This window comes from Besnoitia besnoiti, chromosome VII (genome assembly GCF_002563875.1).
Source record: "Besnoitia besnoiti strain Bb-Ger1 chromosome VII, whole genome shotgun sequence".
Classification (NCBI taxonomy): Eukaryota; Apicomplexa; class Conoidasida; order Eucoccidiorida; family Sarcocystidae; genus Besnoitia; species Besnoitia besnoiti.
In genome coordinates this window covers 174193-200991 of record NC_042362.1, presented here as the reverse complement: position 1 = coordinate 200991, position 26799 = coordinate 174193, and the positions used below count along the sequence as shown (strand labels likewise).

Here is a 26799-nt window from a genome sequence, read left to right as displayed (position 1 = left end):
TCGTCCTCCTCTTGTTCTTCTTCTCCTCTCCTCTGCCTTCTCCGTGCTTTTTGTTTGCTTTCTCCGCTCGCGATGCCGGCGCAAGTCCGGCTGTCGCGGTGCCGCGTCTTCGCGGGCATGAGGAAGGGTCGCGCGCCTCGTTGTCTTTCGCTGCTTCCTTCCCCCCAGCTTGCCGTTTCTCACGCTGTCTCTCGCGCGCGCCTCGGCGCCGAGCTGCAAGCCGCGGACGCTTCAAAACGGCGCTCTGAGTGGGACGCGGGAGAGCATGCGCCTTGGAGCACATGCAGCGGCGGGACCATCACCCCCCGGCGCCTCACTTCCTCTCCGTTTTCCGCTTCGCAAGCTCCTCCCAGCGCTGCCGTCTCGCCCGCGTTTTCTTCTGCTTCTACTCGTCATCCCTCCGCGGCCGCTGCTGGAGTCGTCTTTTCCCCTGCCTCCCGCGTCGCCCTCCGGCTGTCGCCGCCGCGGCTTTCCGGTCCAGTCACGCGTCGAATTGCCAAGCGGCGCGAGTCCCGGAGCTTCGACCTGCTCCTTCGGCGCCAGGAAAACGAACTGTCTGGCGCGGCCTTTGCTCCGCCCGCGGCCGCGCCATCGGCGCCCTCCAGCGTCGCCCCGAGGCGCTCCGCCGCGGCCTCATCCGGCAGTTCAGCTTCCTCCTCTTCTTCTCCATCATCCCCGTCTTCTTCTTCTGAGGAGGCGTCCCTTCGGTCCTTAGGTGTCGAGAGTCGCGCATTTCTGCGCAGAGGCGGCGCGTGGCGGGAGCCGCTGCGCGGCGTGGAGAAGGACGAAGGAGAGAACTTAGCCTCCCGCGCGTTCGCAGACCGCGCGTTGGGCGATGTGGAGAGCGAAGTCCTTCAGGCGCTGCGCCGAGCTGCGTCGCAGAGAAGGGCGAGCGATGAACGCCTCCGCGAAGACGCGCGGAGGCGCTCACCCGCGCGCGACGAGCGGAGCCCAGCCGCCAGCGTCCTCCTTCAGACACTCGCCGGCGAAGAAAACCCGGAGCCTCTCGGCTGCGCTCCAGGGTCGAAATTTACATCCGGCGCGTCAAAGGACGACGGCATCTCGCCCCTGCATGCCCCCTACGCTGCCGCGTCCCACTCTTCTTCGCCTTCGTCCTCCGTGCTCGAGCCTCCTTCTGCTTCTTCTTCGAGCTCTTCATCAGGTAGTTTGGTTGACTTGTATCTCTCACACGTCCACCGCCTTCGGCAGGTCGCGCCTCCGCCGCGGGCCTTCACCGATTTGCACATCAAGCATTTGCTGCTTCCCGCCTTCTCTCCCAACGCGCTGGCGCCGCCGGCACATCCCGCGTCGCCGCTGAGCGCCGTGGAAGACAGAGATGCGGCGCGGGAGGAAGAACTGCTCGATGCAGAGGCGACGGGCGAGACGAGCGATGGTCGCTGTCTCTTGGATGAGCGGCACGCTGAAGAAGGGGAGACAGAAGAAGCCCTTCCGCCGCGAGAGGAGGCGGAGGCGCGGGGGCGAAGAGGCCGCGGCAGGCGCCTTCAAGCGCCGTCGCAGGCCGCGGAGGAGGGGCTCAGAGAAGGAGCTTCGCGGCAGGGTGAGAGCGGAGTCTCCGTTCTCTCGCAGGCGGCGGTGGAGCGGAGACGCAGCGACTTTTTGACGCTGAGTCGCGGCGGAAGCGCCTGCGGAGGGCTCGACGACGCGGACGTGTCTGCTGCGTGGGACGAGAGCGAAGACAGACTCCGCCTCGAAGAAGCGCAGGCGCAGGTGGCGCTCGAGCGAAGAAGGAAGACTGCCGAGAAACACGCGCAAATCCTAGCGGCGGATGTCCGCGTCGCGGGCCTCTCGGAGGTTCAGAGACAGGCCGCTGAGGACGTGGAGGCGTGGCTCGCGCTCCATGCGGAAAGGAGCCACACAGACGAGGCGAACACGGAAGAAAACCGACCCGTTGGAGCTGCAGGGGTCGCTGCACCTGTCGCCTCGCCGTCGCGCGCTGCGGGAGGCGAGCTGACGCACGACGAGGGTTCGCGTGACGCACGCGCGCCTCAGGGGAGAGGCGGCTCTGCTGAGGCTCGCTCCTCTCTTTTTGAATGGTCAGCGGATGGACGGCCTGCGTATTCCGCGCCTCCTTCGTCTCTCCCTCCGTCTGTCTCATCGTCGCCTTTTCCCTCACGCCCGGCAGAAGACGTGGGCGCTTCTTGCTCAGCTTCCGAAGGACGCGCGCTGGGCGCTGTCCCGCCGAGTGCGGCGACTGGGTCGCCGCGGCACCTGGCGTCAGGGGAGGACTTCTCTGCGGCGCTCAGCGCGCCCTCTTTCGTGATGGCTGCCGCCAGTGCCCGTATGCGCGACCGCCTCGTTTGCGCGGTGTACCCTCGCAACAGATCGAATGAAGACTTCGTGCTCCCCTCGTCCGTCTCCGAGCAAGATGCGGTCCCGCCCTTAGGCGTGGCACGCGCAGAAGAAGAGGCCGAAGCCGCCGCCGGCGAAGAAGACGCCTTCTTGCACTCCGCATTCTCCGAGGCCCTGGAGGCCGCGGCTCAGCCCGCCACATCGCTCGCGGCTGGCGAAGTCGCCTCACTGGGAAGGAGACGCCGAGAGAAAGAGTGCGCGTCTTCCGGGCTTCCGGCTGGAGCTCAACGCGGCGGAGGAGACGCTCCGGTCGGAGGCGACGCGGCCGCGGCGCCGCGCCGGAGTGACGAGGCGGGGGCAGGAGAGACCTCCTCCCGGCTTGCGCGGAGAAGACAAGCGCAAGAGGAAGCAGACGCGCGAAGGCGAACGGAATTCGACGTGGAATGGGCAGCCAAATGCGCAGGACTGGCGGGCGCTGACGCTCTGCATGCCGCCTTGGACAGCCGCGTTCGCGGCCGCCGACTCCACGGGAGAAGAAGCGAGGGAGCGTTCGGTAGAGAGGGAGGAGAAGAACGGAGGGCTTGCGCAGGCGCCGCGGAGGTGCGAGAGTGGGAAAGCCCTGCGTGCGACGAGCCGCCTCGCGCGCCTACGGAGCTTCGAGTTGAAGCGCGCGAAGGCGCGGGAGGACGAGGAGACAGCAGAGGCCTGAGGCGAGAGACGGCCGTCCAGGCAGACAGCCCACACGCGCGGCAGGAGGCGGCCCAAACCGTGGGAACCTCCGGCGCGTCTGCAGAAGATGTTCGGGGGGGAAGCGCGCGAGTTGGCAGACTCGAAAGAAACGCAGGCGAGAGAGAGAGACAGGAGGAGGCTGAAGACCTCGATGTGGAGGGGATCGCGCCCTCCGGACACGAAGGAGCAAGACAGGGCGCCGAGGGACGGGGTAGAAGAAGGAGCGGTGAAGATAGCTTTTTCCAGGATGCTTCTTCGGGCGTGCCAAACGACCCCTTCGAGGCGACGCGAGAAATCAAAATGAACCAGCCTCTCGTGAATTTCTGGCGAGAGAAAGGCGCCGCGACCTTCGGCTTATACAACGAATGTCAACTCCCCCTGACCACTAAGCTGTAGGTTCAGAGAAGCCGAGGATATGCACTTACACGCAGGGGTTGGATGCTTGCGGAGAGTGAGATTTCGTTTCTCGTCTTTCATTGAGGCGCGAAGGGCTGGTCGTCGCGTGCGTGCTTCCCTTCGGTTCCCCTATCGTCTCATTTCAGCACTCCGCCTTCGGCGCGTGCCTGGGAAGTCGTAGTTCGCGGTTTGTAGATCCAATGTTTCTACGCCTTCGTGGCTCACGGTCTGTGCGGGAACAACAGAGCGGCCAACAAATGCGCAGCTGCTCGTCAACGATGATATATATATATATATATAAATAATTAGATGCGCGAATACCCAAATGCGTAGGGGATATATCTACTTCGATATTTATATCTCTCTATATATATCTCTATCAATGTGTAGATCTATATCTGTATGTAGATGTATATCCATTTATACGCATATTTATATGTATATATGATTGCACGCGGCGTGCGCGCCCGTAACACAACGTGTATATCCAGTTTCTAAAGCTCTGTCAACACGTGGCAACGCCGCCGTGAATCGCGCCGGTTTTTTCAATTTTTTCTTCAGGGGCGCCTTGGCGGCGTACCGGGCGACGCGCGAGAGCGCCGCCGTCTTCGACGTCTCCTTCCGGCGGGTGTGGCTCGTCCACGGCCGCGACCGGCTCGCTGTCCTCGACATGCTTCTCTCCTGCGACTTGGAGCGAGGCATGAAGGTGAGACGAGGGTCTTTTTCGCTTGGCGGAAACCCTTAACCTCAATCCCTAAACCCTAGAGCGGAGGGGTGCTGCCTGCCACGATCGAGGCCGCGCGAGGGACGGAAAAAAAGGGGTAGCGCCTTTTTCTCTTGCGACAGGAGCTTGGGGGTGTGTGTCGGGCTCTGCGCTTCGCCTTCAGGTCGGCGACGCTCAGTACGCGGCGCTGCTGGACTCGAAGGGCTTGATTCTCGATGACTGTTTCGTCGCCAAACTCAGCCGCCATGTGGAGGTCTGGCTCTCGGGCGCGGCGCCTGCGCACTGCTTCGACTTTGTTGCGCAGTTCATCAACTACTGCCGGTACGCAGACGCTGAAGCTATTCTTCAACTTTCTCTGGGAAGCTCATGAGATGATGACTTCGCATCCACCGGCGGGACTTCCGCTCGGCTGTGCGGGTCAGCTCGGGGTTCCTGTCGCACGAAACAAGTTGACAATAGACGTATGCGGTTTCTTTTTTTTGGTGACGTCTTGCGTAGATCTATCCCCGTTGAACCGCATGCAGAGGCGCCTTCCACCTCGCTCTCGGTGTTTCTGTTCTGTCGACGGCGCGGAGGCGACGACGAGAAGAAGAAATGAGATGTGGCTTCGGGTAGCCCGGCCGTTTAGGAGTTGTCTCGCCGGTTCCCGCGTGCCTGAGAGGCAAAACGCGCAAGTGTACTGCGTGTTTCGTTTTTCAAAAAGGCTGGGAGTGCTCGCGACTCCGGAAGCCTGAACGGGAGCCGCGCATGACGCTTTGCGACGTCTCGTGTCTTTGAGGGCATCACCACCAGATCTGTCGCGTCGCGGATCCGCAGAGGCGGAGTCAGAGGGAGACACTGAAACTCGTTCGTGGCGCTTGCTCGCTGCCTCGCGCCGCCTGTGCCTCTGTCCTGCTGCATGCGCCCACACGCGCGCCGTCTCCTCCTTGTACGGCGCGTGTTTGTTCTCTGCTTTCTCTCCGTGTCTTTCTTCTTCCAGGCAGAGTGGACTCGACGTCTCGCTCGCCCCGCTGCCCTCCGCGGCCTGCTGCATCGCGCTCCAGGGACCACGTGCCTTCGAGATTTTGGCTGACCGCATGCAGCGCTTTTCGTCCCGCTCGTTGTCTCTGCACGCGTCGCCTCGTGCGGCCTCTGCTGCGGCCTCAGCTGCGGCTCCCGCGCCCTCTCCGGCTGCGGCGTCTCTGCCTCGCTCACAACGGGCGGCTGCGGAGCCGCGAGGCGAAGCGGAGGACGCCGAGGCGGCGTCGGCTTCCTGCGGAGCGGAAATGTCTGCCGACGCGGGCGACTCAGATTCAGCGCGGGAACTCGACAGCCCGCTGCTGCAGATGCGAAGCGCCTGGCAGACGCCCCTCTCGCTCCAACAGCTGCTGGAGATGCCCTACATGACGGCCTTCGAACTGGCTATTGCGACGCGCACGCAGCCGCGAAACGCGTGAGAAAAAACGAAAAGAAAACAGGCAGCCGCAAGGCGAAAAGCGAGCCGAGACGCGGCGCATAAACGACGAACATGGGGAGAGAAGCAGCGGCGGAGCTGCCGACTTCATCCACTCGTGCTCAGAGGGCTGAATATGCGCAGGCCAAGCATATCCATTACACATCACATATATGCAATATATGTATGCATATATGTGTAATTACATATGTGTATATATGTATATACATGTGCATGCATCCATGCATATATATATATTTATGTGCGCGGGTATGCACCCCAGTTAGCACGGCTGAAAGACTGCCGCGTCGGAGATTTCGGTGCCGCTGTCTGTTGCCAATTGTATAGGTGGGAACTAGGATATTCGCATAGACGGCAAAAGCTTGCGGTGGCAGCTTTTGTCTTAGAATGCCCTCGATGTGCGCGTGTGCAGTGGGTGCGCGTTTTTTACTCTTGCATGAGCGTACATGGTGTGTGCGCAGGCATGAGCCGACGTGGCAGCGCGCGACGTGCCTCCGCCTGGGGTCGACTGGCGAAGATGGAATCGAGGTCTCCTTCAGCTCCCCAAGCGCAGCTCTGGCCTTCCTGAAGTGAGACTCTGCTCTCGAATGCAGAAATAGAAGAAGGCACGTTGAGACATCGGGCCCTCTTCAGTGCTCTTTAGCCGCGCGACGCGGCAGCGAATCCTCTTACCCCTCGCAGACACTCGCCCAGTTCGTCCGCCAAACCAGTCGTCCACTTCTCGTTCTCCTTCCCACGAAGAGGTGCCCTCAACAGTTGCTGTCACTCAAAGCGCGTCGAGTATCATCCTTGCACAGCAGGAGTGAAAAGCCTTCGACTGGAAGCGAGAGACGGCTCAGCGCGTGCGGCGGCGCTGCGGTCTCCGCGGACGCGAAGCGCTGGAGACCTGTTGGACTGCGCAGACGCGAGACGTTTGCGAGAGCGCAGAGAGAGGAGTGAGAGATATAAAAGAAGACGTTTCAGCCTGGTGTGTTGCAGAGAGAAATTGCGCAAAGCCTTCTTCTCTCTTCGTCTCTCTCCGCGCCTGCAGGCTTCTCTTCGACGGCCGTACAGCGGCCTCCGCCGAGTCCGCTGCGTCCTCTGCCTCCGCCCTTCCACTGCCGTCGTCTGCGGCGCCTTCGCTCTCCTCCGCGTCCGCGTCGGTGCCGGCGCTCGGCTGTCTGTATGCACTCGACATGCTTCGCATGGAGTCTGGGCTCGCGCGCATGGGCGTCGACGTGAAGACGCACCACAGCTTGCCGCAGGCATCGCTCTGCTCACTGCTGTCTCTCTACAAGGTTCGTCGGCGGCTGCTGCTCAGCTACGAGGCGGTTCAGAAGCAGTTCACGCTCGGCGCCAGTGTGCAGCGCGTGGGCATCCTCGTTGGGAAGCCTGAGCGCCTCTCCTCCGTCGCGGCGTGGGCGCGCGAGGCGGACGATACCCGCCGCCGTCGCCAGCAGCTCTGGCTCGCGCTACGGCAGCGCGGCGAGCGAACAAGCGCGAAGAAGCCGCGGAGTCCGGCGGCTGACGCCCGCGGCCTCTGCAGCCCGCGCGACGCCGAGAAAGGCGCGGCGGAACCCGAGAGCGACGAGGAAGACGAGCTGCGGGAGTCGCTGCTGGCTGTCGAGGCAGAGGCCGCGCGCGGATGGCGGGCGGCGCCTCGGGATCCCTCCCGGGCGTCTGCGGCCTTGCTGGGCGCGTCACTTCTTGTCCCCAAAATCCGCCGCCGGTCGTCGCTCGCTGAGAAGGGACAGACTAGCGGGCGAGAGACCTACGCGTACTTTCCGTTCCACGGATGCAGCATTCTGTCGAATCCGCATCGCAGGCCGATCGGCGTCGTCACCTCCTGCGCGTGGAGTCCGCACTTCAAATGCCGCTTGGCACAGGGCTTGATTTTGAGAGAATTTGCGAAACACAACCAAGTGAGAAACCCGAGAAAGAGACCGAAACGGGGAGGGAGGGAGGGGCGGGCGGGCGGTGGAGGAGTTGCTCAGTTTCGCAAGGCAGGCAAGCCCATGACGTAGGGAGGCCCTGTTTCCGCGCCTAGGCCGTCGCAGTCTGCAGGATGCACTTCTGTTTTTGCAGGCGCTCCTGATTGCGATTCCGATGCCCGTCCCTGAGCACTGGTCTGCGCGGCGACGCGGCCGCGCGCTGCGCAGCAAACAGTTCAGATGCCTCGTCACCGCCAAGGTGCATCGTTTCCCTTTCGTGCCTCACAACTATCCTCAGGTAAAGCACTGCCGTCTCCACCCATGTATGTATGCCTTTCAAGCGTATAAACATATAGATATATATTTGGGAATATCGCGTTCTCTGGATTTCCACGTCTCTCTCTCCACTGCTGCGTCTAAATCTATCTATCTATCTACAAGTATATATATGTGCATGCTCAGCAGGCCTTTTCCCTCGTTAGGGCTCTCCTCAGATGTTTCGGGGCAACGCCGCATACGCGTTCGCCATGCAGACTAGCGAGGACACTCTGGATGATGATATTTGATTGCTCTAGATGGATATACGAATCTTTTTGAAAGCCGCTGGTTTAGGGTTGGTAAAAAAGCGTAGATTAAAAATATGGCAGTGCATGCCGCGCCTTACGCGGCTACGCATTTATCTTGGCGTTGTTGTTCTTTGCTCTGTTCTGCACATTTTCTCTCCGGTCATTTGTCTCTAGCTGCTGCGGCTGGCTTGCCTTTCCTTCAGCTTGTCTCTCTGTTGATTTTCCATTTTGCCTGTTTTCAGTCTGAAAGAGACCGCGCCAGGAGCATCGAGAGGCCGTTTGCGAGGCCGGAAAAGCGAAGAAACAAGCAGTCGTTGGCGTAGATTCCGGTGACGTTTTTGAAGATTCGAGACCTCCAGTTGACCTCTGCGCTCCTGACGGGGGATATTCCTGAGGGTGATAACTCCACGTGACGGCGTAGAGAGCGTTGAGAGCGCATGTGTGCGGATGAGAAGTCACTGGCTTACTCGGGCCGTGCGGTTTTTTGTTAAAAAAAACACAAGTTTTTCTGCTAAGGCATACCGTCAGTATCCATCCTTCTCCAACTTGCGCACAGCAAAGAAAAGCGAAATTGAAATCCGCACGCAAGGTTGGCACTGCGGGGTTCTATCTTGGCACGGAGCAAAAACTGCGAGCCCGCAAGCATACAAACTCATCTTGCGAGATACATCTTTATAGCGCACAGGCCTGCGAAACATGTATTTAGATCACAGGCGTGAAGCTTACTGGTACATGTTTATCCTTAAATTATTTTCAAAGAATTTAGAATATTATTCACAATATAAAGCTGCGAAAGTAGGTACACCTACGAATGCGCTCTCGAAGACGTATCGCGAAATTCAGTTTCTACGAGGGGGATCTCAGTCAGACACCCGGCGGACATCCGGAGTTGCGCAAGCGGCGTATACACTCGAGAATTTGGGAAGGAAAATCGGCAGAAATGTGCTTCCCCTGAACCCGGAATAGCGTGGCTTTGCCTTCAGAACGCGAATCGCAATCTGTTGGCTAACGCGGATGCATCTTCGAGAGACACCCCTGGGCGAGATAAGGCTTGAAATTGTTCGAAAGCTCAGCTGCCAGCGCAAACAGACCTGTCTTGGCGCTTCTTCACGAAAAAAGCATTTGCGCTATTCCATTCCAAGGATTACACACACAGTTGATCACACTTCGATGCCTGGGCGCGACGCCTTGAAACCCACCGCGGCGGTGCGCCTCGCTCGCGAGGAGACACCTGTCTCCTCCGGGTCGGAGACTGCGAGCCACCAGAAACGCAGCACCCACCATCATCGACCTCTTTAAAAATGGAATGCCACAAGCCTCTCAGGTTGGAGAGCACATTTCAACTGCACAGACTACAGCTAGAACGAGGAAGAAACGAAGAAGGCGGAGACAGCTCCGGCGCGTCGCAAGTGTGTCAACCAGCCGATACCGGCTGCAACCGTCCACCGGAGCAGCGCCGCTGGGCAGGCGCGCGTTCTGTGCAGTTATTCCTCCTCGAAAAATGAGATCTCCCCCCTCTGCGAGAACTGAATGAGAAAAAATTGCACTATACAAGTCCGTGCGAAGCTTCCTGTCAAAAGACATGCGATGGCGCCCCGGGATCCAGTTGCCCGTGTCGTAGTGTCTGCCGCTCGCCGACTCCGGTCGGATGAAGAGAAGGATGAAAAGAAGACGATATCTCTCTGGCATTGGGTGACTGCGTTCCCTTCCAGATTTTAAAATTCGGTTTCATTCCATGGCGAGCCCGTAGTTCGCTATGCATTCTTTTTTCTCTCGTGCCGTGATTTGCTCTTTCGCCGAGCTCGCTGTAGCTAGCCCGCCTCGCTTGCCGGCAACAGCGGGGACCGCCTGACTCGGATGATTTTTCCCCCCGCTTTTGCCTCGTGTCTGCCTTTCCTTCACCGGAACCCTTGCTGCCAGGACATAAGAAAAGTGAGTTAGTGGATGTTTTCTCCTAGCTTCGCCCTTGCACCTCCCAAGATGACGCCTTTCGCGTCGTCGCCTCCATCGGGCGCGGCGCCAGACGATTCGAGCCGCTTCTCGGTCGCCTCGTCTTCACCTTTCGCCACCGCGCCCTGCTGCTTCTGCCTGTACCTTTCGATTCAGCCCGAGTCTCCTCAGAGCAGAGTGTGCCGTGTGCGTACAGCGCGCGCCGGCGGCCCCTGCAGACTTTCTACGTCTCTCTCTTCCTCAGGAGTTGAGCCCCTGTCTTCTTGTCTTCAAAATTGTCCTTCCCCTCCTTCAAGTAGCTCTTCCTCGCCTCCCTATGCGACGTTTGTCTCTCTTCTCCTTCTGGATTTTCCTGCTCCCTGCGCGAGGAGCGAGGGCACGGCACATGTCGTAGAGACAGGCGCGGCGGCGACGGAGACAGGCGCCGAGCCTGCGGAGACACTTTCGCGACCGCGGACAGGGCGAGGGCAGGGCGACTGTGGGCGTGAGATAACGCATGACAACGAAAGGCCCTGGGAGTTCGCCGTCCCGCTGAGGCTCTGTTGGCGGCGCTGCGGCACGCGTGTCGGTTTAGGAGCCTCAGAGGGCCTGCGTCGGCCGTCGCCAGTTCGTCCTGCGCTGCTCCGTCGCTCTTCGTCTCCCTCTCTTTCGGCCTCTCGAGCGCCTTCCTCTTCTCTCTCACGGCTTTCCGGAGCTCCTTTCTGCGTTTCGGGCGGCTCGTCGCCGCCTTCCGCATGCCCCTGTCTCTCTCCGTCCGGCTCGGAGTTCTTCTCGTTTGATGCCCCTAGCGCGTTTTTTTGCCGCAGTCCTTCTTCGCAGTCCTCTGGCTTCGCGTCTGCAAAATCTTCGTCTTTCTCAGAAGGTGCGTCTTCCTCGCTGCTCGAAGATGAGGGGTCGAAGAGACAGCCTGCGAGCTTCTCTCGCACTGGAGAGGCGGGGGGTCGCGAGCCCGACCTCTCCTCGCAGACTTCCACGCTCGAGTGGTTCTGCGCCGAGGACGCCCCAGCCGCGGCACCACGCCGCCTGGACCGGGGGACAGAAGGAGACAGAAGAGAAGGCCTCGAAACCCGAAAGCGGAACGAAGAGACAGGCGGCGACACGAGGGGCGCGCATCCGGATGCTGGCGACCCCCGCGCGTATTCTGCTCGGCGAGAGGCGCCACTCCCGAGCAGCAGCGACCGCATCCAGGTGAACCAAGTACTCTGTCTCTACAGCTGGAAGCTCTTTTGGGCGGCTCCATGTCTCCCTGCCTCTCTCGCGAAAATCCCACGGCAGACCGTCTTCCTTCTCGCGCGAGTTGGAGCCCCCCAGACGCCCAGTCCGCCGTCAACAAACCCCTCGCCTTCTGCTTCTGCTGCCGCGTTGCCGCCTTCGAATGCTGCTGTTCTTACAGCGAGGCGCCCGCCTCGCGAGCGACCTGCGTGGCTCCTACTCGCTCCTTTGGCGGACGCGGAGGCGCACAGCACTGCGTCGCTGCAGCCGGCCGCGGAGGAGTCGACGGCAGGTGAGCGCGGAAACAGAAGTTGAGCCACTCAGATGTCCTATCGTCGTTTGAGAGGGCACTGCGACAGTGTGTGTGTGCGGCGCGTTTTTTTTGCAAAGACTTCGTCCTCCAGGTGACGACGGGCAACTCGCGCAGGCCGCTGGGTGCGAACCCACGGGTCCTCTTGTGCATTCACGCCGACCTCCCGCTGCCACAGGTGAGTGCGACCCTGACAGCCAAGAATCCACATGCTGGAATCCTCTGCGAAACGCCTGGCCGAGATCAAGCTTCCACGAAAATTGATACGCGCCCGTCGTTCCGTTTCATAAAGAATTGACTCGCCAACTAGGTTCTTGTTGTTCCCTCAAGCTCACTTTCGCAGGGCGGTCGCCCCAGCTGCTGTTTTAAACACCCGCTCGTGGCTCCACGTGGCTTTTGTTTTCCACTTTTGCTCCTTTTGCCGGTCTGCTTCGTGTTCGTTTTCCTCGCATGTGCGCTCCTTCTAACGAACTCTCTCGTTCGCTGGGGCTGCGTCAACGTTCGCTCAGCTGCTGCGCCTCTTTGGGCACGTCGCCGCCGAAGTCCTCGGCGGGTCCTGCCTACCGCGAGATGCCAAGCTCGCGGCGTGCAGCGGAGCCGCCTCGAGCGAGGGTCGTCGCGACGATTCCCATTCTGACTCCGGTCTACGAGCTTCTCTGGGAGAGAAAACAACGCGCCCTTCGCGGGGAAACTCGCGCCAGGTCTCGTCTCCTCCTCTGCTTCTCTCGCACATCGGCTGGTGCTCCTGGGACGCCTATGGCACTCAAGTCTCCGCGGCGTCGGTTCGTCGGGTCGGTGGCATCCTTCACATTTGAGCTGTGCGTGTCCAGCCTCGCTCTCCCCCAGGGGCGTTTGTCTTCCCGTTTCATCTCTCTTTCGCGACTCAGTGGCAGATGTTTGAGTGCAAACGCTCTCGCGTTAAGGGCTTAGGGGACGAGGCCATGGAGGATATCACTCGTGCTTGGTTTCGTCGCTTCAGTATCGAGGCGCGACTCAACCCTGCACTTCTCTTTGGGCCGTGTTCACTCGCCACTAGCTTCAACGCATGCCGCCTCTCACCTGGCGTGGTGCGCAATTCCTCGCAGCCGCCGCGCGCGGCTCTTCCCCCGCGGGACGGATGCATGCTGCCGGACGCTCTCGCTTCGGGTCGTCCGCACGCTTGGCTTCTCGCATCGACTTCAGTCCTTTGTCTTTCGACGGTGGTGTGCTTCAGGTCGCCGAGCTCGTTCAGCCTGGGTGGCTGCTCATTGACGACGGCTGGCAAGAGGCCAGTCCGTATCCGCCCGACGATCTGTGAGCGAAAGAACGCAGCTGATTGCGAGAGCCGAAGCGAAACCCAAAGGGAAGCCCGGGAGAGAAACCTACGCCGGGAACGCTGTTGAAGAGGGTTCTGCAATTCGTCTCCGCTTGCATCTTTGTCACACGTGCCGCTCTTTGGGCTCGTGGGTGTGCCACACGAAGACCTCCCCACAGCGCATGTCGCTCGTCGTCTCTTTGGTCGAATAAATGTGCTGTGCGTAGTGTCTGCCACCCGTTTGTGCGTGTGGCTCCTGCGGTGTTGGCCTCCAGTCAGGGCAACTCTGACGCGCTTCATAGCCTCGACGGATTCGCTTCGAAAGGATTCGGCGACATGCACGCAGTGGTTGAAAGTCTGAATCGCGTGCTGAATCGGCCGTTTGACGCCTGCATGAACGAGGATATGGAGGGCGCCGCATCCGCAGCAGCCGAACCGGGCGATGAGTGGCTCTTTTTGCCGCACTCTGTGCGTGCCGCGCGGAGTGCGGCGCCGGCAGGGGAGAGCGCGAGCGCTGACGGCGACACAGCTCAAAGCGTCGAGAAGACAGCTTCAGGTGGAGGCAACCGAGGGCGGACACAGGACGACAAACAGGGCCCTTCGAGAGTGCTTCTCTGGCATTGCCTCCTCGGCAGCTGGAAAGGCATTCAGCCGTCACTGGCGGATCAGCTGCAACTCCCCGTGAGAGAAGGCGTCTTCCCTACATTCCCTCCGGGTACGCGACATGCGTGTAGAAATCGATTTGCGGTTGTCGCGCTGCCTACGCACGTTGTGGTGTCGGCAACTTTGCTACACGCAGTTCACTGCTTTCTGTGTGAAACTCATGATATAAACCGAAACTGAGAAGCGCCACTGCCACTGCAGAAATCTCCAACTCGAAGATTAGAGATACGCTCATGAGGCGTGCGTCGAGGTAACTGCAGTGGCGCCGATGCCAGCTTGTGATTTGCAAAGGTATAGCCGTCCTCCCTGCGAATTCGTTGGCCTTGGGCGTCCTTTCCCCTCCGCCCGCGAAAGGGCAATCAACAGTTCATTCAGACCGGCACATATAGAAATACATATGCGTACGCATGTATATATATGCTCATATATGTGCGTTTTTCCTTATATTAACCAGCCGCGCGCCCTGATTTTACAGACAAATCTGTACACGTGAGTCTCCTTCGTCCTGCCGATTGCTTGGGCGCCCTCTTCCACGATCGTTGCGAATCTCCACATCGGCGCACGCCACACCCATATACACGCTTACATATCATGATGAATGGGGTCCTTCCCACTTAGCACGAGCCGCGTATACACAGAGGCGTGCGGCTGCTTTCTCGCTTATTCGCAGGCCTGCGCGCAGATGACTCGACAGCTCAGCTGGAGCACTGGCGGCGCGCCATGAGCGTGGTGCCAGCGTCGTCAGCTTCAGCTTTCTACAGCTGCTTCTACTCCCATATGGGAAGATTCGGTGAGGCGTCGCAGAGGACGAGCATGCGCCAAGAGAGAGAGAATGAAGAAGGGACGAAGCAGCAACGCCCGGCTAGCGGAGAAAGAGCGAGAGAAACACGTGCGACGGAGGGGACGTGGGCACGCCCGTTATTGCACCTTGCCTCTGCGCTCTCCGCCTGTAGCCGCACACATCTCAGCGTTTGTATGTATACTCAGAAAGGCTCAAGCCTGCATGTGTCGTCGCTTAAAAGCAACTTTTCTCCGTCGGGAGCGCCCTGGGTCCTCTTTCAGCGGTAAAAACACATTTTCAGCGCCACGGCTTGATCGCATGTGAATGGAGCTTGACGGAGAGCGAGGGCATCATCCACTCACACACCGTCCTGCGCCCATCTGGTCTACGCTCTCGGTGCCGCGCCTGAAAGAGAATGTTCGACTCGCGTGTCTTCCGGCCGTTGGGCTTTCAATGGAGGTGACCGCGTGCGTGTCCCCGTGGTCTCACGCATTTTCTACTATCAAGACCTACGGTGTACGGGGTAGTGCTTCCAAATAGACTTCATGGAAAACCTGAACTTTGCACGTTTGATTTCAGGGATATATGGGACGAAGGTCGATGCGCAGGCGATGGCAGCTCTAGTGACGGAAGGGACGGCGGACAGCGCCGCGTCTGCCGTCCTCATGTATCGGTCTGCGGCGACGGCGGCGAACGCGGCTCATCTCTCCGCGCGAGCGCCGGACATCCGCGAGGCATGCAAATGCGAAGTGCGAGGCCCGCGGAGCGAGCCCGACAGAGGCGAGAGGACGCGGACAGAGGAGAGGCAGAAGCAGCAAACGCCGACAGACCCCACGCCTAAAGACAGGCGGGACTGCGCCCAGGCAGCTCGAAGAGACAACGCAGTCGCCGCCCGTGAAGGCTGCAACGCAGAGGCGCAAGAGGCCGCGCACGAGTTGCCGGCGTCGGAGTGCGTGACGGGAGAGTGGCTGGAGAGAGGAAAAGAGTTTGAGACAAGCGTTAAGACGGAGGGAGGCGATCGCGGAGAACAAACGCTGAGGGCGATGCCGGTCTCAGAGAACATTATGAGTTGCATGGGCATGACGGTGCCAAACGTTTACCTCTCCGGTCCGTTGCTTATCAGCCGATCCTCGGAGGATCATGCATTTCACGGAGTAAGACGGATGATTTTCGCGTGAGGCAAAGCCACGCCCCCGCGTTTATGAAAATATATCAACGTCTGTCGAGTTCCGTGTATCGAGTTAGCTCCCTGCGTCCTTAGGATCAGGCCAAAAGCGCGGAAGGCAGTCGTCGAGGCCGCTGCTTCTATGGAGAAGGTAGCGTTCGCTCAGGCGCCTCAAACGCGTCGGGATGCGGCCTACCCTGAGGAGACGTGTGCATTTCCTGTCTCCTCTCAGGTAGAAGAAACGGCAGAGGCCGTCGCACGGCACATCTGGCACAACGCCTGCAACAGTCTCTGGCTGTCTCCATTCTTCATCCCAGGTTACGACGAGCACCGCATCTCCGGTTTCCGCCTCCTCCTTCCTTGCTTTCGATCCAGGCCTTATCCACTCGGAATACGTCACCGTTTAGCAACCAAGCACGCAGGTTCCGCGCCTCCCTGCACAGAGGAGCGTTGAGCAGCAGGCCTCAGTTTTTCTCCCAGGGCGTGCGCCTCTGCATTGGACACTCAAAACGATTCTTCTTTAGCATTCGCCTTATTTCAGTTTTGGCTGTTTCCGACCGTGGGCTACTGGGTTTGGGGTCGGCGTGCCGCCATGCGAGCTATGGGGCCTGAGATCCGAGCGAGGAACGCGCTAAACAAGGAGACCTGCGGCCTTCCTCCGTCTCTTGGCAACTGCTCTTCAGGGTCTCAGCGGCACGGTTCAGCGATTTGCACTTTTTTGTTAGGGGTTTAGTGTCTGCGAGGACACAGAACGGCATCCCACAACGGTGCATACACCTCGCGTCCGCTGAGTTGCTCTCGTTTTTCGTGTCTCCGTTCAGACTGGGATATGTTTCGCCTCTGCGCCTGGCACTGCCGCATCCACGCCGTCGCCCGCGTCATCTCTGGAGGGCCTGTGTACATCTCCGACCCCGTAGATCTCCTCGAAAAGACCGACTCAGGCGGACGTGCAGATGCTTGGGTGAGTCTCGCACTGGTGTTGGCTCTAACTCTCCATCTGTGCAGCACACCGTTATCCGCCAAACAGCCAGATTTCGCGCTGCCTGGCCTTTGCGTTCAACTCACCAGCGCAGGCTGTTGACCAAGCTCAGGCTTCCCGGCTGTCCTCTGCCTCTCATGGGACGGTGCACGGGCCTGCCTCGCCCCACGGCGGACAGCATTTTCGTCGACCCTTTGACGACGCCACGCGGGTGAGGAGCCGATTGCGCGGACATGCGGCAACAGCGTGAATATGCACCTACGAGCCGCGCAAGCAACCACAGCCCGTAGTCCACAGAAAGAAGCTCCAGCGTCCGCTTTGCGCTGGTCAGATAGTGCCAGACGTGCACGACCGCGGACTCACAGGCATCGCCCCTGCCCGCGCAGATCTCACGATTCATGAGCGCATGCACTATTGTACGTAGGAGAGGCTTTGGTCGCGTTCTGCAGGCGCGAAAGGGCCTCCGTGGGTGCGCATCCTGGTAGGCGGCCGGTGCGTAACTCGGCGAATCCAAGTTCCTCTGCTGTCTTCAGATACAAGGTGGTGAACAGCTGCGCCGCAGGGCTCCTGCTCGCAGTTTTCGGTCTCCACGACAGCTGCGACAGGCCGTACAGCGCCACGATAACTGTGGCAGACCTCATCGGCTACATTCACGAGGAGGGGGGGTCAGTGAGGACAAATGGCCGCTGTCGCAAGTGCGGGGCTGTTTCGCGCGGGCTGAAGGCAGCAGGAGTGCCGACCAAGACGACGAATTGGAAACGTTTCTGTGCACGGATCTGGACGAAAGAGGCTGGGAGGCCTGCGGCAAAGGCGCGGCGGGCGAAGACAAAATCAACGCGGCTCTTCTTGACCCTCGGTGAGAGCTCAGATACACGTGGTGGGTGCACAGCAGGCCTCGCTCCTTTCAGCTTCTCGCAGCTTCGAACGCCGGAGTACCCCGGTGCTTCGTATTGAGAGACATGGCGGGGGGTATGGACGTCACACCACTTTCGAGTCGGGGAGACATATCCTGGGGAAGGCAGCGAAGCGTTTTTTCGTCTCTAGGTGCAAAGTACGTGTGTATGGTGTGCGACATGCGAGAGAGCCCCGCGAACAAACTGTCGCTCACGCAGCAGCTCATGAGGCTGCGCAGGAGGTTGCCAGCATAGCCAGCAAGAGGAGGATGAGCCAAGCAAAGCCTTCAATGCAGGAAAGTGGCGATTCCCCCTGTTTTTAGCAGAGGTCCTTTGCACACGACTCGCGCGGGCCCTGTGGGCTTCATCGCTGTTCTCCTCAGATATGGATGGACGGTGACGCCGCTGTACTACATGAGTGCGCGGCTGTTCGCGTTGACGCCGATTTTCTCGACAGGGGATCGGATATCGCCGTCTCGCGCGAGATTTGTCGGCTCCAAACTCTCTGGTTTCGAAGCCATTCGTCTTTCTCTGATTGGCGGGCGCTCGAGGTTTTTCCCGGGGCAGGCTCGTGCGCCTCTGGGGCTGCCTGCTGGGGTGGGTGCGTCAGCGTCTCAGGGCGAGAGGAGAGGCGACGGCGCAATTCTTCTGGTCGCTCCGCTCGCTCCCCCCTTTGTCTTCTCAGTTGTGAAGCCGAGAAGAGGTGTCTGGGTTGAGGAGAGCGACGACAAAGATGGAGGAGATAGCAGACCAGACGCGGAATGCAAAGGGCAACAGGAAGCTGCATGCTGGACAGCGCTCAGCCGACGGTGTCATGACAATGCAGACAGGCGCCTCAGCGCGTTGGTGACCGAGGCAGCAGAGGAGGGCATGGGCGGCTTTTCGCAAGCCGTGCGCGATCCCAGTTTCCTACAGGTAATCCTTCTGCGCCTGCGCATCTCTTGGTCGGGTGGCTACACGCGCTTCACTCCACAAGGCATGCTCGTTGCTTTGTTCTTCCTTGCGCCTGCAACATACTGGAGGCGGGCGCAGTCGGCGAGCCTCTCCGTTGGAACTTCCGCGACCGTCCTCACATAAGAGGCGAGCCGCTGGATATTGGCAAGCAACCTCCAGTCATAAAGAAGGGAAGCTGCAGTTCTTCCTCGCCTTGAAAAGGTTTGACAATGCGGAAGACGGGCAACGTTTGAGGGGCGTGTGCTGCTCCTTCTGAAGCTATGTCTGGCTGTTGGCTCCCTAGGTTTTTCTCGTGTGTGCGTGAGTGCCTGTCCATACCAGCCTGTCTCTCGACCGAAAGTCCATCTGTTCGATCCGGCGGATTCTAAGGACGATGCAGCCTGCTGCTGTTCAACTGAAGATGCAGCCGTTGGCCTTGTGGAAGAGAATTTGTGGCTCCAAATACATCCAGCCCCGTCCCTGCCTTGGTGCCTTATTCTTCTCAGGGCGTTTATTTTGAGCTGCAGGCACCGACAGTGTCGGCAGCGTGTTCAGTGCTACTGTGGAGCGACGGACCGCGCCCTCCGAACTGCTGCAGAGTTGCATGCCCAGAAGGCGTGGATGACGCCTCTGCTCTGTGCGAGCCGATGATTCTCAGCGAGAAAAACGCAATCCTGCTGAAGCCCGTCCAAAGCTGTCCCTTCGGGGAACCCTCTACGAGCTGGTACCCCAACAACGAGGGGAAGACAGGCGGGTGCTGCTGCTTAATCAAGCAGACGCTGCCTACTTCGTGTGGTAGCTGAAACTCCGGATGAAGCACTAGCCAAAGACGAGGGCTCGGCGTTGAACAGCAGATTCGTCGTTTCACCATTTTGGGGAATGGAAAGAATGGGTTCATGAGTTGCTGTGCCTTGTAAAAGGAAGAAAAGGGAAAGGGGTGGCTATTTTTCTGACGCCATCAACAAGTTAAAGACGTTCTGGTGTTTCGCACGGCAGCGTGCCCAGGGACTTCGGGCTGACTTCTACCCCAGGATCCCGGACTTGAGTCGGTTGCTTTGGCACACTGCCAGCGCCAGAGGCCAGTCACACGGAAATTACAGGAAATCCGACAGTGTGTCATACTGGCCTCACACGAATCCGTCGCTGAACGACTGTTCCACGCACCGCAGAGTAGAAGCGAAGCAGTATGACGAGGGCGTCTTGTGCTGCTCGTGTGAGGAAAGGCACCTACAACACGTCGTGTCCTTCGCAAGCACGCATGCACAAGTTCTTCCCCATCAGGACTACTCAATGTTGCGAGTGCCCAGAGAGTCGATCTACGCATGCATGCTTCCTGTATCGTGACGAGAACGGCTTTTCACCTGTTACTTCTTGAGACGCCTAGTCAAGCGAATCGCTTGGACGGAAAAAGCTGCCGAAGTAAGAGTGGTATACGTGAACGCCTAGTGCGCGCGGATGACGCTAGAGACTGTCATACATGTAGTATACATGTATATATATATATATATATTTCCTACACCGTTTGACTCCGAATATATCTGCAGGAGACAGCCGACGGGGACATCTCGGCCTCGACCCGTCCCCCGTGTCATGAGTGCGAACGTCATCCGTATCGTCGAATCTCCGCTCATGCCGTCGAGGTGCTGTTTCACAGGCCGGCAAGGGGCGACGAACTGCGAGGTAGTAGTAGCCCCAGTCCGCACTGAACCGAACGGTGAATCGGCTCAGTATCTTTCACAGCGAGCACAAGTGGTTCACATATCCATTGTTCTTGCCTCAGCGCCGGCGACGCAACCCAGCACAAATGGCAGACTTCCGCGGCCGAAGCCAGAGGCGAGTTTGAGGAAATAGGATGCAACTTGGTATCGACAAACAACAGCGACGGTTTTCTACGTTTTGTTTGGTACCTCCATCTCACCGACACGGACTCGCTCTGGGCTAGGCGCACCCTGATTTTTCAGGTCAGGGGTTTTCCGTCATGTGCAACACTGGCAAACAAAATACACGGTACGGCGTCGTCGCAGATTCTCCCACATTTCGGGATCTAGCCCGAGGCGCGATTCGCGGCGACCAGACTATTTCACTTACCAGACGCTATGCTGTCCGCCTCAGGCGTGTGTGAGCCTGAGCTAGAACAAGAGAAAAACAAACCGTGAAATGGCATCCAAAGCGTCACATAACGGCACCGCACTAGCAAAAAAACGGGCCGCGCGACACCCCCTTGCGGGAACAAGGCAGGAAATGTCAAGTCGCATCCCACACAATTCCACAGTGAGTTTCTGATTAGTGGGTATATACGCAGGAGCTCGGTAGCAACAGTCTCGCCTGGCAACAGATCAGTCGGTGAAAAAACAACGGTTCCCAGAGAAGACATTAACTCCTCCAGAGACTCTGACAATATGGGAAACATCGTATCAGAATAAACACGAGCATTGCTCTGCGGCGCTGCTTTGGCCTCGCCTACGGAGACAAATGGATGTCACAGTCGGAGTGTGCCACGTGGCGCTGACAATTGGACTACGCAGGCACGAAAAATGAACGAATGCACTCCAGCATTTCGCCGCGCCCACGTCAAACAAAACTGGAGCGAAGGCACACTACGGAGACAGATCCACACATCCGTCCGCCGCATGGGAGTGCCCGCACACGTCAATCGTCCGTTCACATGCGGCAGGAAGCCAGGAGTGTTATGAGTGAGGTAGTTGAGAGAGAGGCGGATGCTGTGTACTACAGTGAGAGGTGAGGTGCGAAAAATCTGCTTCAGATTTTTGTTCAGCACGTGCAATAACACTGGGTGCCTCGCTACTGCCCTCCACGGAGAAGTTGTATAAAGCCACAGCGCCACTCTCAAAGAACGTCTGCCGACTCTCCACTGTCTGTGACGCCCCTGCTCTTGCTGAGCTTTCCTTCCAAAAATAAACTGCTGCTGGTTCGCTGCTTCGCTCTCAGGCTTGCCCTGGCACTGACCAGCAAAAAAAATACGAGCTGGCGCTCCTCCACACCCAGCACGCTGGCGCACAGCGCGGGCACCCGCTCACCATGCCAGCAGGCTGAGAATTAGCCACAGCGAAGCACCAAGTGGAGCTTCGAACAAGCGCAACAGTCACACACAACATACTGGCCGCAGTCTGCCCTGCACGAAGCTGCATGCAGGCTGTGGGCGGCCATCCATGACGCGACAGCACCGACGCAGGAATACAAACAGGCGACATTGAAAAAAGAGACAAATTACAGGCGAGAGAGGCGTGAAGGCGCCCACGTGCAGTGGTCTGCGCAGAGGCCACCGACGCCTGCGGAGCCCACGCGCTGCGAAGCTGTGAGCCCCCAGAGAAGCGACAAACACAACCCCCTCGGAAACGTCTCAGATCTACTGTGCCCTGTTTAATCATAGCCAGGTCAATCGTTGCTGACCTGCGTCATGGAATTTCTTGCTTCACCTTTCCAAACATACGCTGTCCCATGGGCTTGGCGCGAATCGCGATTACAATCCGGAAGAGTCTATGATGCTGCATTGAGAAGAAAAAACCCGAGCGGAGTGGCGTGCCAGACGCCTCCACCAGCATGCAGCGTCCCGATCAATTTTTGCTAAGGACAATTCCGCCATGTCCTCTCTCCCCGAAACCCTTCTCAGGCGCCTCCTCCTCCTCCTCCAGCCCAGATTCACGCGGTCCGCACTGCAGCGACCCCCGCGGTGAAACCCTCGCTATTTGCTCCTTCCCACGCATTCTTCACATTCCACTGTCAGGAAGACATCCACGTCAACTCGAGGTGGTGCCGGTACTGACCGCGGAGACTTCGCCACCAAACCGGGCGCACGCAAGCCTACGGGAGAGACAAGGATCCAGCGCGGCATCTATCCAACCTATCGAGATCCTTTGACTAGGTGTCGCCTGCGACGTGATGCCGGCGTGCAGCTACCGAGTTGATCCTCAGCGAGACGCATCCGCTGAACCACTGAGAGTAGTCCCGATACGAAGCTGCAACCGCGCGCTGCCCACAGCAGCACTGCATGCGTCGTTGTGCCTTAACGCATGCTGCGAACTGCGATAGACTGCCACGTCGCCCCTATGCGCGCTGCCCCCTCCACCTCCTCGCCAAGAGCACGACGCGACCCCCGTTTGCCGCACGCAGACCCACGGCGTCGCTCGCTTGGATGTGCCCTGCTTCGCACCCCTCAAAATTGCTACCTCAGCGAACTGACAGCTTGTTTCAGCTGCATGCGTCGTTTCTGCGCAGTGCCCACCGACTGAAACCTCCACTGCGCCCCGGGGCCGCACGCTCGAACCCGTAAGACGTGCCAGCGTCCGCTGTAAACCAACATACTGCGGTGTCTCCTCCCCTCCTTCCGAACCCGGCAGCAGACTGTTTAGTGATCACCCGCTGCCCTCCCCCCCCCGCCCCCCATCACACTGTACGGCGGCTCTGCAGCGGTTCGCGCTCCGACGCCTTAGGACGGCACGAGCCCCACCCCCGGAGCTTCGCGTCCGTCTCCAAAGCTAGGCGTCGAAACAGAAGCTTGCAGACGCCGCGCCAACTTAGACAAACACAGTTCCACATGCAAACCTAACGCCCATGCCTGACACACGCCGCACGACTACTCCTCACCCAGACGCCGCTGAGCGACGTCCACAACGCTCAGGCCACGGAGGCAGAGACAAAAAACCGAGGCGCTGGCGGCGAACGGCACCCGCCCAACTCCCCAGCGCCCCGCGGAGAGAGCCCGTGGCCGCTGCGAGCGCGCATCCACAGACCTTCCGGCTGCCCCCTTCCCCTCTCACGTGTGTAGTCCCGCCCGGCGCAAAATCGTGAGAAGCGGACGCGCGACGGCGCCCTTCAACCGCATGCGGCGTCGAACGCGGCGAAACAACGGCTGGGCGACTCTCGCCCGCGCCGAAAGCGTTGCGATTCTCTGTACACAAACGTTCTCTGTATGGATCGTCCCGCAGAGAGGCATCCGCGGGGCCCCGTCACAAAACCACGCAACACGAGGAGCACCTGTATTGACCGTTGCTACAGCAGCGTGCTCACACTCGCCTCGAAATTTCGGCGTAGCCGAAGCATAGCGCACACACCAGACACGAGTTCCTGTCGCGACCCTTTCTCTCCCCCCCCCCCCCCTCCCCCGCGACGATGCCGCCACAGTGCTTCCCTCGCACCCAGTTTGGCACTGCGGGAACGACGGTGGCGCTGCCGACTCCTCCGCACCGCGCACGCGATCCCCTGAAAGGGGATCCAACCCGCCTCTCCACGTCCCCTGTGCTTGCGCTCTCCCGATACCCATACCGCGGCCTCTCAGGCGTCCGCACTGCGGGCGTCTGTTTGCCTCGACCATCCAGAAAGGCCGGGACCCAGTCTCCGACCCACCCCACCATGAAGCATGCAGGCTGCCGCCGACTCTCGCGGCTCAGCGCAGCGTCGTACCCGACTGCTCCTCGAGGAGGAAATCGCCCTGGAAGGACAACTCATGGCCCGCAGAAAAAGAGACGATCCGCCTAGGCCTCTCTGCCTCGAGAGCATACGAAAATTCTGACTCGCAGCGAGACAGCCGCGCTGCGCCAGCCCCTCGCCTCGCGCCCACCACCAGCCTTCATTTGTCTCTACAGATGCTGCGTATTAAGCCAGGGATCTGCTAAGGCCTCGGCGGCGGAGGGCCGCGCTCGGGGGTCGACGCTCAGCAGCTTCAGAGCCATGCGCTTCGCCTCAATTGATACGTCCCTCCACGCCTCGCCCTGGTTGATCTCGGCGTCAATCAGGGGATCCAACAGCGGCGCGAAGTCTGCGGCATCTTCGAAGTCGTTCGTGAATATCGCCATGCCATCCTCCCTCACAGGCGGCAGCGTCGGCGACAATGGTGCGGAGATCCCCTCGCCCCTCTGCTGGAGGAGCGATGTGGACGCGCCCGGCGCACACGAACCCGCCGCTTTCTTCGAGAACGCGAGGGGGCAAGACACGTCGCGGCGAGACGTCGGCTCAAACGCGCAGGCGCCGCTGCTGCAGGGCGAACTTGCGCAGTGTCTCCACAGAAATGAGAGAACGTCTGTGTTGTCGAAGGGTGTGCGACCCGCGAGAAGGAGAGCAAACACTATGCCGGCCGCCCACACGTCCACTTTCTCGTCGTAGCTGGACTTGGTAAAGAGTTCGGGGGCCCTGAGGATAAACACGGCATATTCACCGAAAAAGGGAGTTCAGGAGACAGAGAAGCGATGCTCGGAAGCTGCTGGCTGAGGAGGGCGCGTGAATGCGTATCGACCTACATTCATGTGCACCGTATCAGCGCCGCCGCGGCGTGGGCGCTGCCGTCTCAGCTTTCGCCCCGAAAACGATCGGTCCCCACGAGAGCGGCTCGGCGAAATCTGCAAGCTGCCTCGCATATCGCTTGCGTGTAGCCACGTGTTTGCGATTTCAACGCCCCCTCGCCCCCTGCTGCATCGTCCTCGATGCTAGGGCGTGTACCACGCACTCCTTTGCACGCGAAGCTCCCCACCGTGAAGTTGCTTACATGTACATGGGCGTTCCCTCTCCAGGGGGCATAGTCCGGCCTCCACGAGGCCTTCGCTGAGCGCGTTCCCTGGGCACTGCGCTCCCCAAGTCGCTGAGGACGATTGAGGGCAGTGGGCGGGGTTTTTCGCGTTCGTCGCTCGTCGCGTGGCAAAGGTGCAGGGGCTCCTCCAGAAGAAAGTTTTCCGCCTTCACGTCGCCGTGGATCAGCCCCTCGGCGTGGAGTCCAGCCAGCGCCTCGAGCATTTGCACGAGGTAGCGCTTGCAGGCCGCCTCGTCGAGGGCCTCGGCGACCGCTCGCGCCTCGCGTCCGCACGCACAGCGCCGACCCTTGCAGCTCTCGTCGCCGCCGCCGCTCTGGTGTTTGCGCCGGATGAGCACCAAGAGCTCGGGGCCGCGTGCGAGATCCATCAGCAGCCACTGGCCGCGGCAGTCGTGAATCGCGCAGTGGTGGCGGACGACATGGGGAACGCGGAGGCGACACAGCCGCTCGACGGAGGACGGTGCGAGAGTCTCCGCCACGAGGAACTTCAGACAGACTTCCTCGGCCCCGCCGCCCTCCTCCCCGGGAGAGTCTGCGTCACCCAGCGGCGGAGGCCCGCGCCGCAGCTGAGACCTGTACACGACGCCTTGGCTCCCTGCGCCCAACTTCTCGAGCAGCACAAAGTGCGAATTGACGTCCCCAACGAACTTACAGAACTCCGCCTGCCTTGGCGAGCCGCAGTCGGCGCCCTCGTCGCGCGCATCGCCGCCGCCGACGCCGCGGCCTTGGGCTGCGGCGGACGGAGACGACCCGCGGGAACAAAGCCCCTGCGCGTCGCCCTCCGCCGCCCTCTTCACGCAGGGAGGAGAGATAGACGCAGCAGAAGATTCTGGCTGTCCCGCCAGCGACGCCGCCGACGGAGACCGCGTCGGCCTAGGTGTCTCCTCGCTGTCCTCCTCGCTGCTCGAGTAGCTGCGGCGGGTGCTTGCACCGCTGACCGTCGACGGGCTCCAGCCGCGGTGCGCCGGCGTACAGCACGTGGGGGAAACCCCCGCGAAGCTGCCGAAGCACTCAAACGGCGACGCGAGTGACCCTCCCCTCTGGTCTTTCGGCCTGCCTGCGGACCTGGAGATGCAGCCGGGAAGGCAGAGAGGGTAAGACCGACCCCGGCGACGCCCTTCCGGCGGATACTCAGGCGCCCGAGTCTCCGGCGTCAGCGTCTGCATGTCGCACAGCGGAAAGGCCCTCGCCGGATCCATTCCGAACGTCGTCAGCCTCTCAGGCCACCCCTCCATCTGCGCCGTCGCCTCCGCCGAAAAGAACCCTTGAGGCAGACGCCTCGCTTTCGCGCTGCTCGATTTCGCCTGGCAAGTCGCTCTACGCAGTGCGGAGAGAGACAAAAGGCGAACGGACGACGATTGGCGAAAAGAGCGGGCGTCACACCACGAAGAGCAACTGCTCTCGGAGGCGGAGGCAACGCGCTACTCTCCCGGCGAAAGAGAGCCGCTGGAAGCCGTGCACCACGAGGAGCGAAAGTCGGGAGTGCAAACTGCCTCCCAAGGGCTCAGGGCGAGTCCTCCAGCGCGCCAACGCGCAAGCATGTGAGGCGGCGTCGGGGTGTAGCGATGCGTCCCGCAGCAGAGTTTGCAGTGGGGGACTCGCGAAGAAGGCACTCGCTAACGAGAGAGGTGAAGCAACAGCGCCCGGTGTCTCGTGTTTCGATGCAGATCACTGCCTGCTTCGACTCGCTGCAGCCTTCGTGCCCTCGCCCCGCGCACCCGAAGCAACCGTCTCTTGGCAGGCGCCTCTCACACGGCGCAGGGCAGCAGGAATAGGCTGACGATATCCAGCAGACCCCGCCAGTGGAGCATCCTGGACTGCTCTCCTGGGGTGGTGTTATCTGCTGCTGTTTGGAGCCTGGAGTCGTTTGTTCCGAGTCTGAGTTCGCAGCGCGCGTCCTTCTCGCCGGCGCCCTGCGGCGGCGCCAGAGTCGCAGGTCGGCGGTGCCAGCGCGGACAGGGAGAAGGAGGCCTGACTCTCGGTTCGAAGC

The 26799-nt window shown here is 60.2% G+C and overlaps 3 protein-coding genes across 3 annotated transcripts; 2 read left to right on the top strand and 1 right to left on the bottom strand.

Moving 5' to 3' along the window:
• Nucleotides 1-72: 72 nt before the first annotated feature.
• On the top strand, nt 73-8411 carry BESB_076180 (glycine cleavage T-protein (aminomethyl transferase) domain-containing protein; the record flags this gene model as incomplete). Its single annotated transcript, XM_029365979.1, has 8 exons — nt 73-3431; nt 3997-4141; nt 4323-4480; nt 5139-5591; nt 6074-6181; nt 6643-7513; nt 7677-7820; nt 8331-8411. The coding sequence occupies 8 exons, from the start codon at nt 73-75 to the stop codon at nt 8409-8411; spliced, it is 5319 nt and encodes a 1772-aa protein (XP_029217410.1).
• Nucleotides 8412-10068: 1657 nt separating this feature from the next.
• Nucleotides 10069-19071, top strand: BESB_076170 (uncharacterized protein; the record flags this gene model as incomplete). Its single annotated transcript, XM_029365978.1, has 15 exons — nt 10069-11542; nt 11641-11738; nt 12070-12351; nt 12774-12853; nt 13130-13569; nt 14188-14307; nt 14878-15008; nt 15102-15452; nt 15696-15780; nt 16285-16424; nt 16532-16653; nt 16976-17107; nt 17170-17298; nt 17719-18250; nt 18775-19071. 15 exons carry the CDS (start codon nt 10069-10071, stop codon nt 19069-19071), a joined length of 4413 nt encoding a protein of 1470 aa, XP_029217409.1.
• Nucleotides 19072-23865: 4794 nt separating this feature from the next.
• On the bottom strand, nt 23866-26044 carry BESB_076160 (putative protein kinase; the record flags this gene model as incomplete). Its single annotated transcript, XM_029365977.1, has 2 exons — nt 23866-24415; nt 24768-26044. The coding sequence occupies 2 exons, from the start codon at nt 26042-26044 to the stop codon at nt 23866-23868; spliced, it is 1827 nt and encodes a 608-aa protein (XP_029217408.1).
• Nucleotides 26045-26799: the final 755 nt, after the last annotated feature.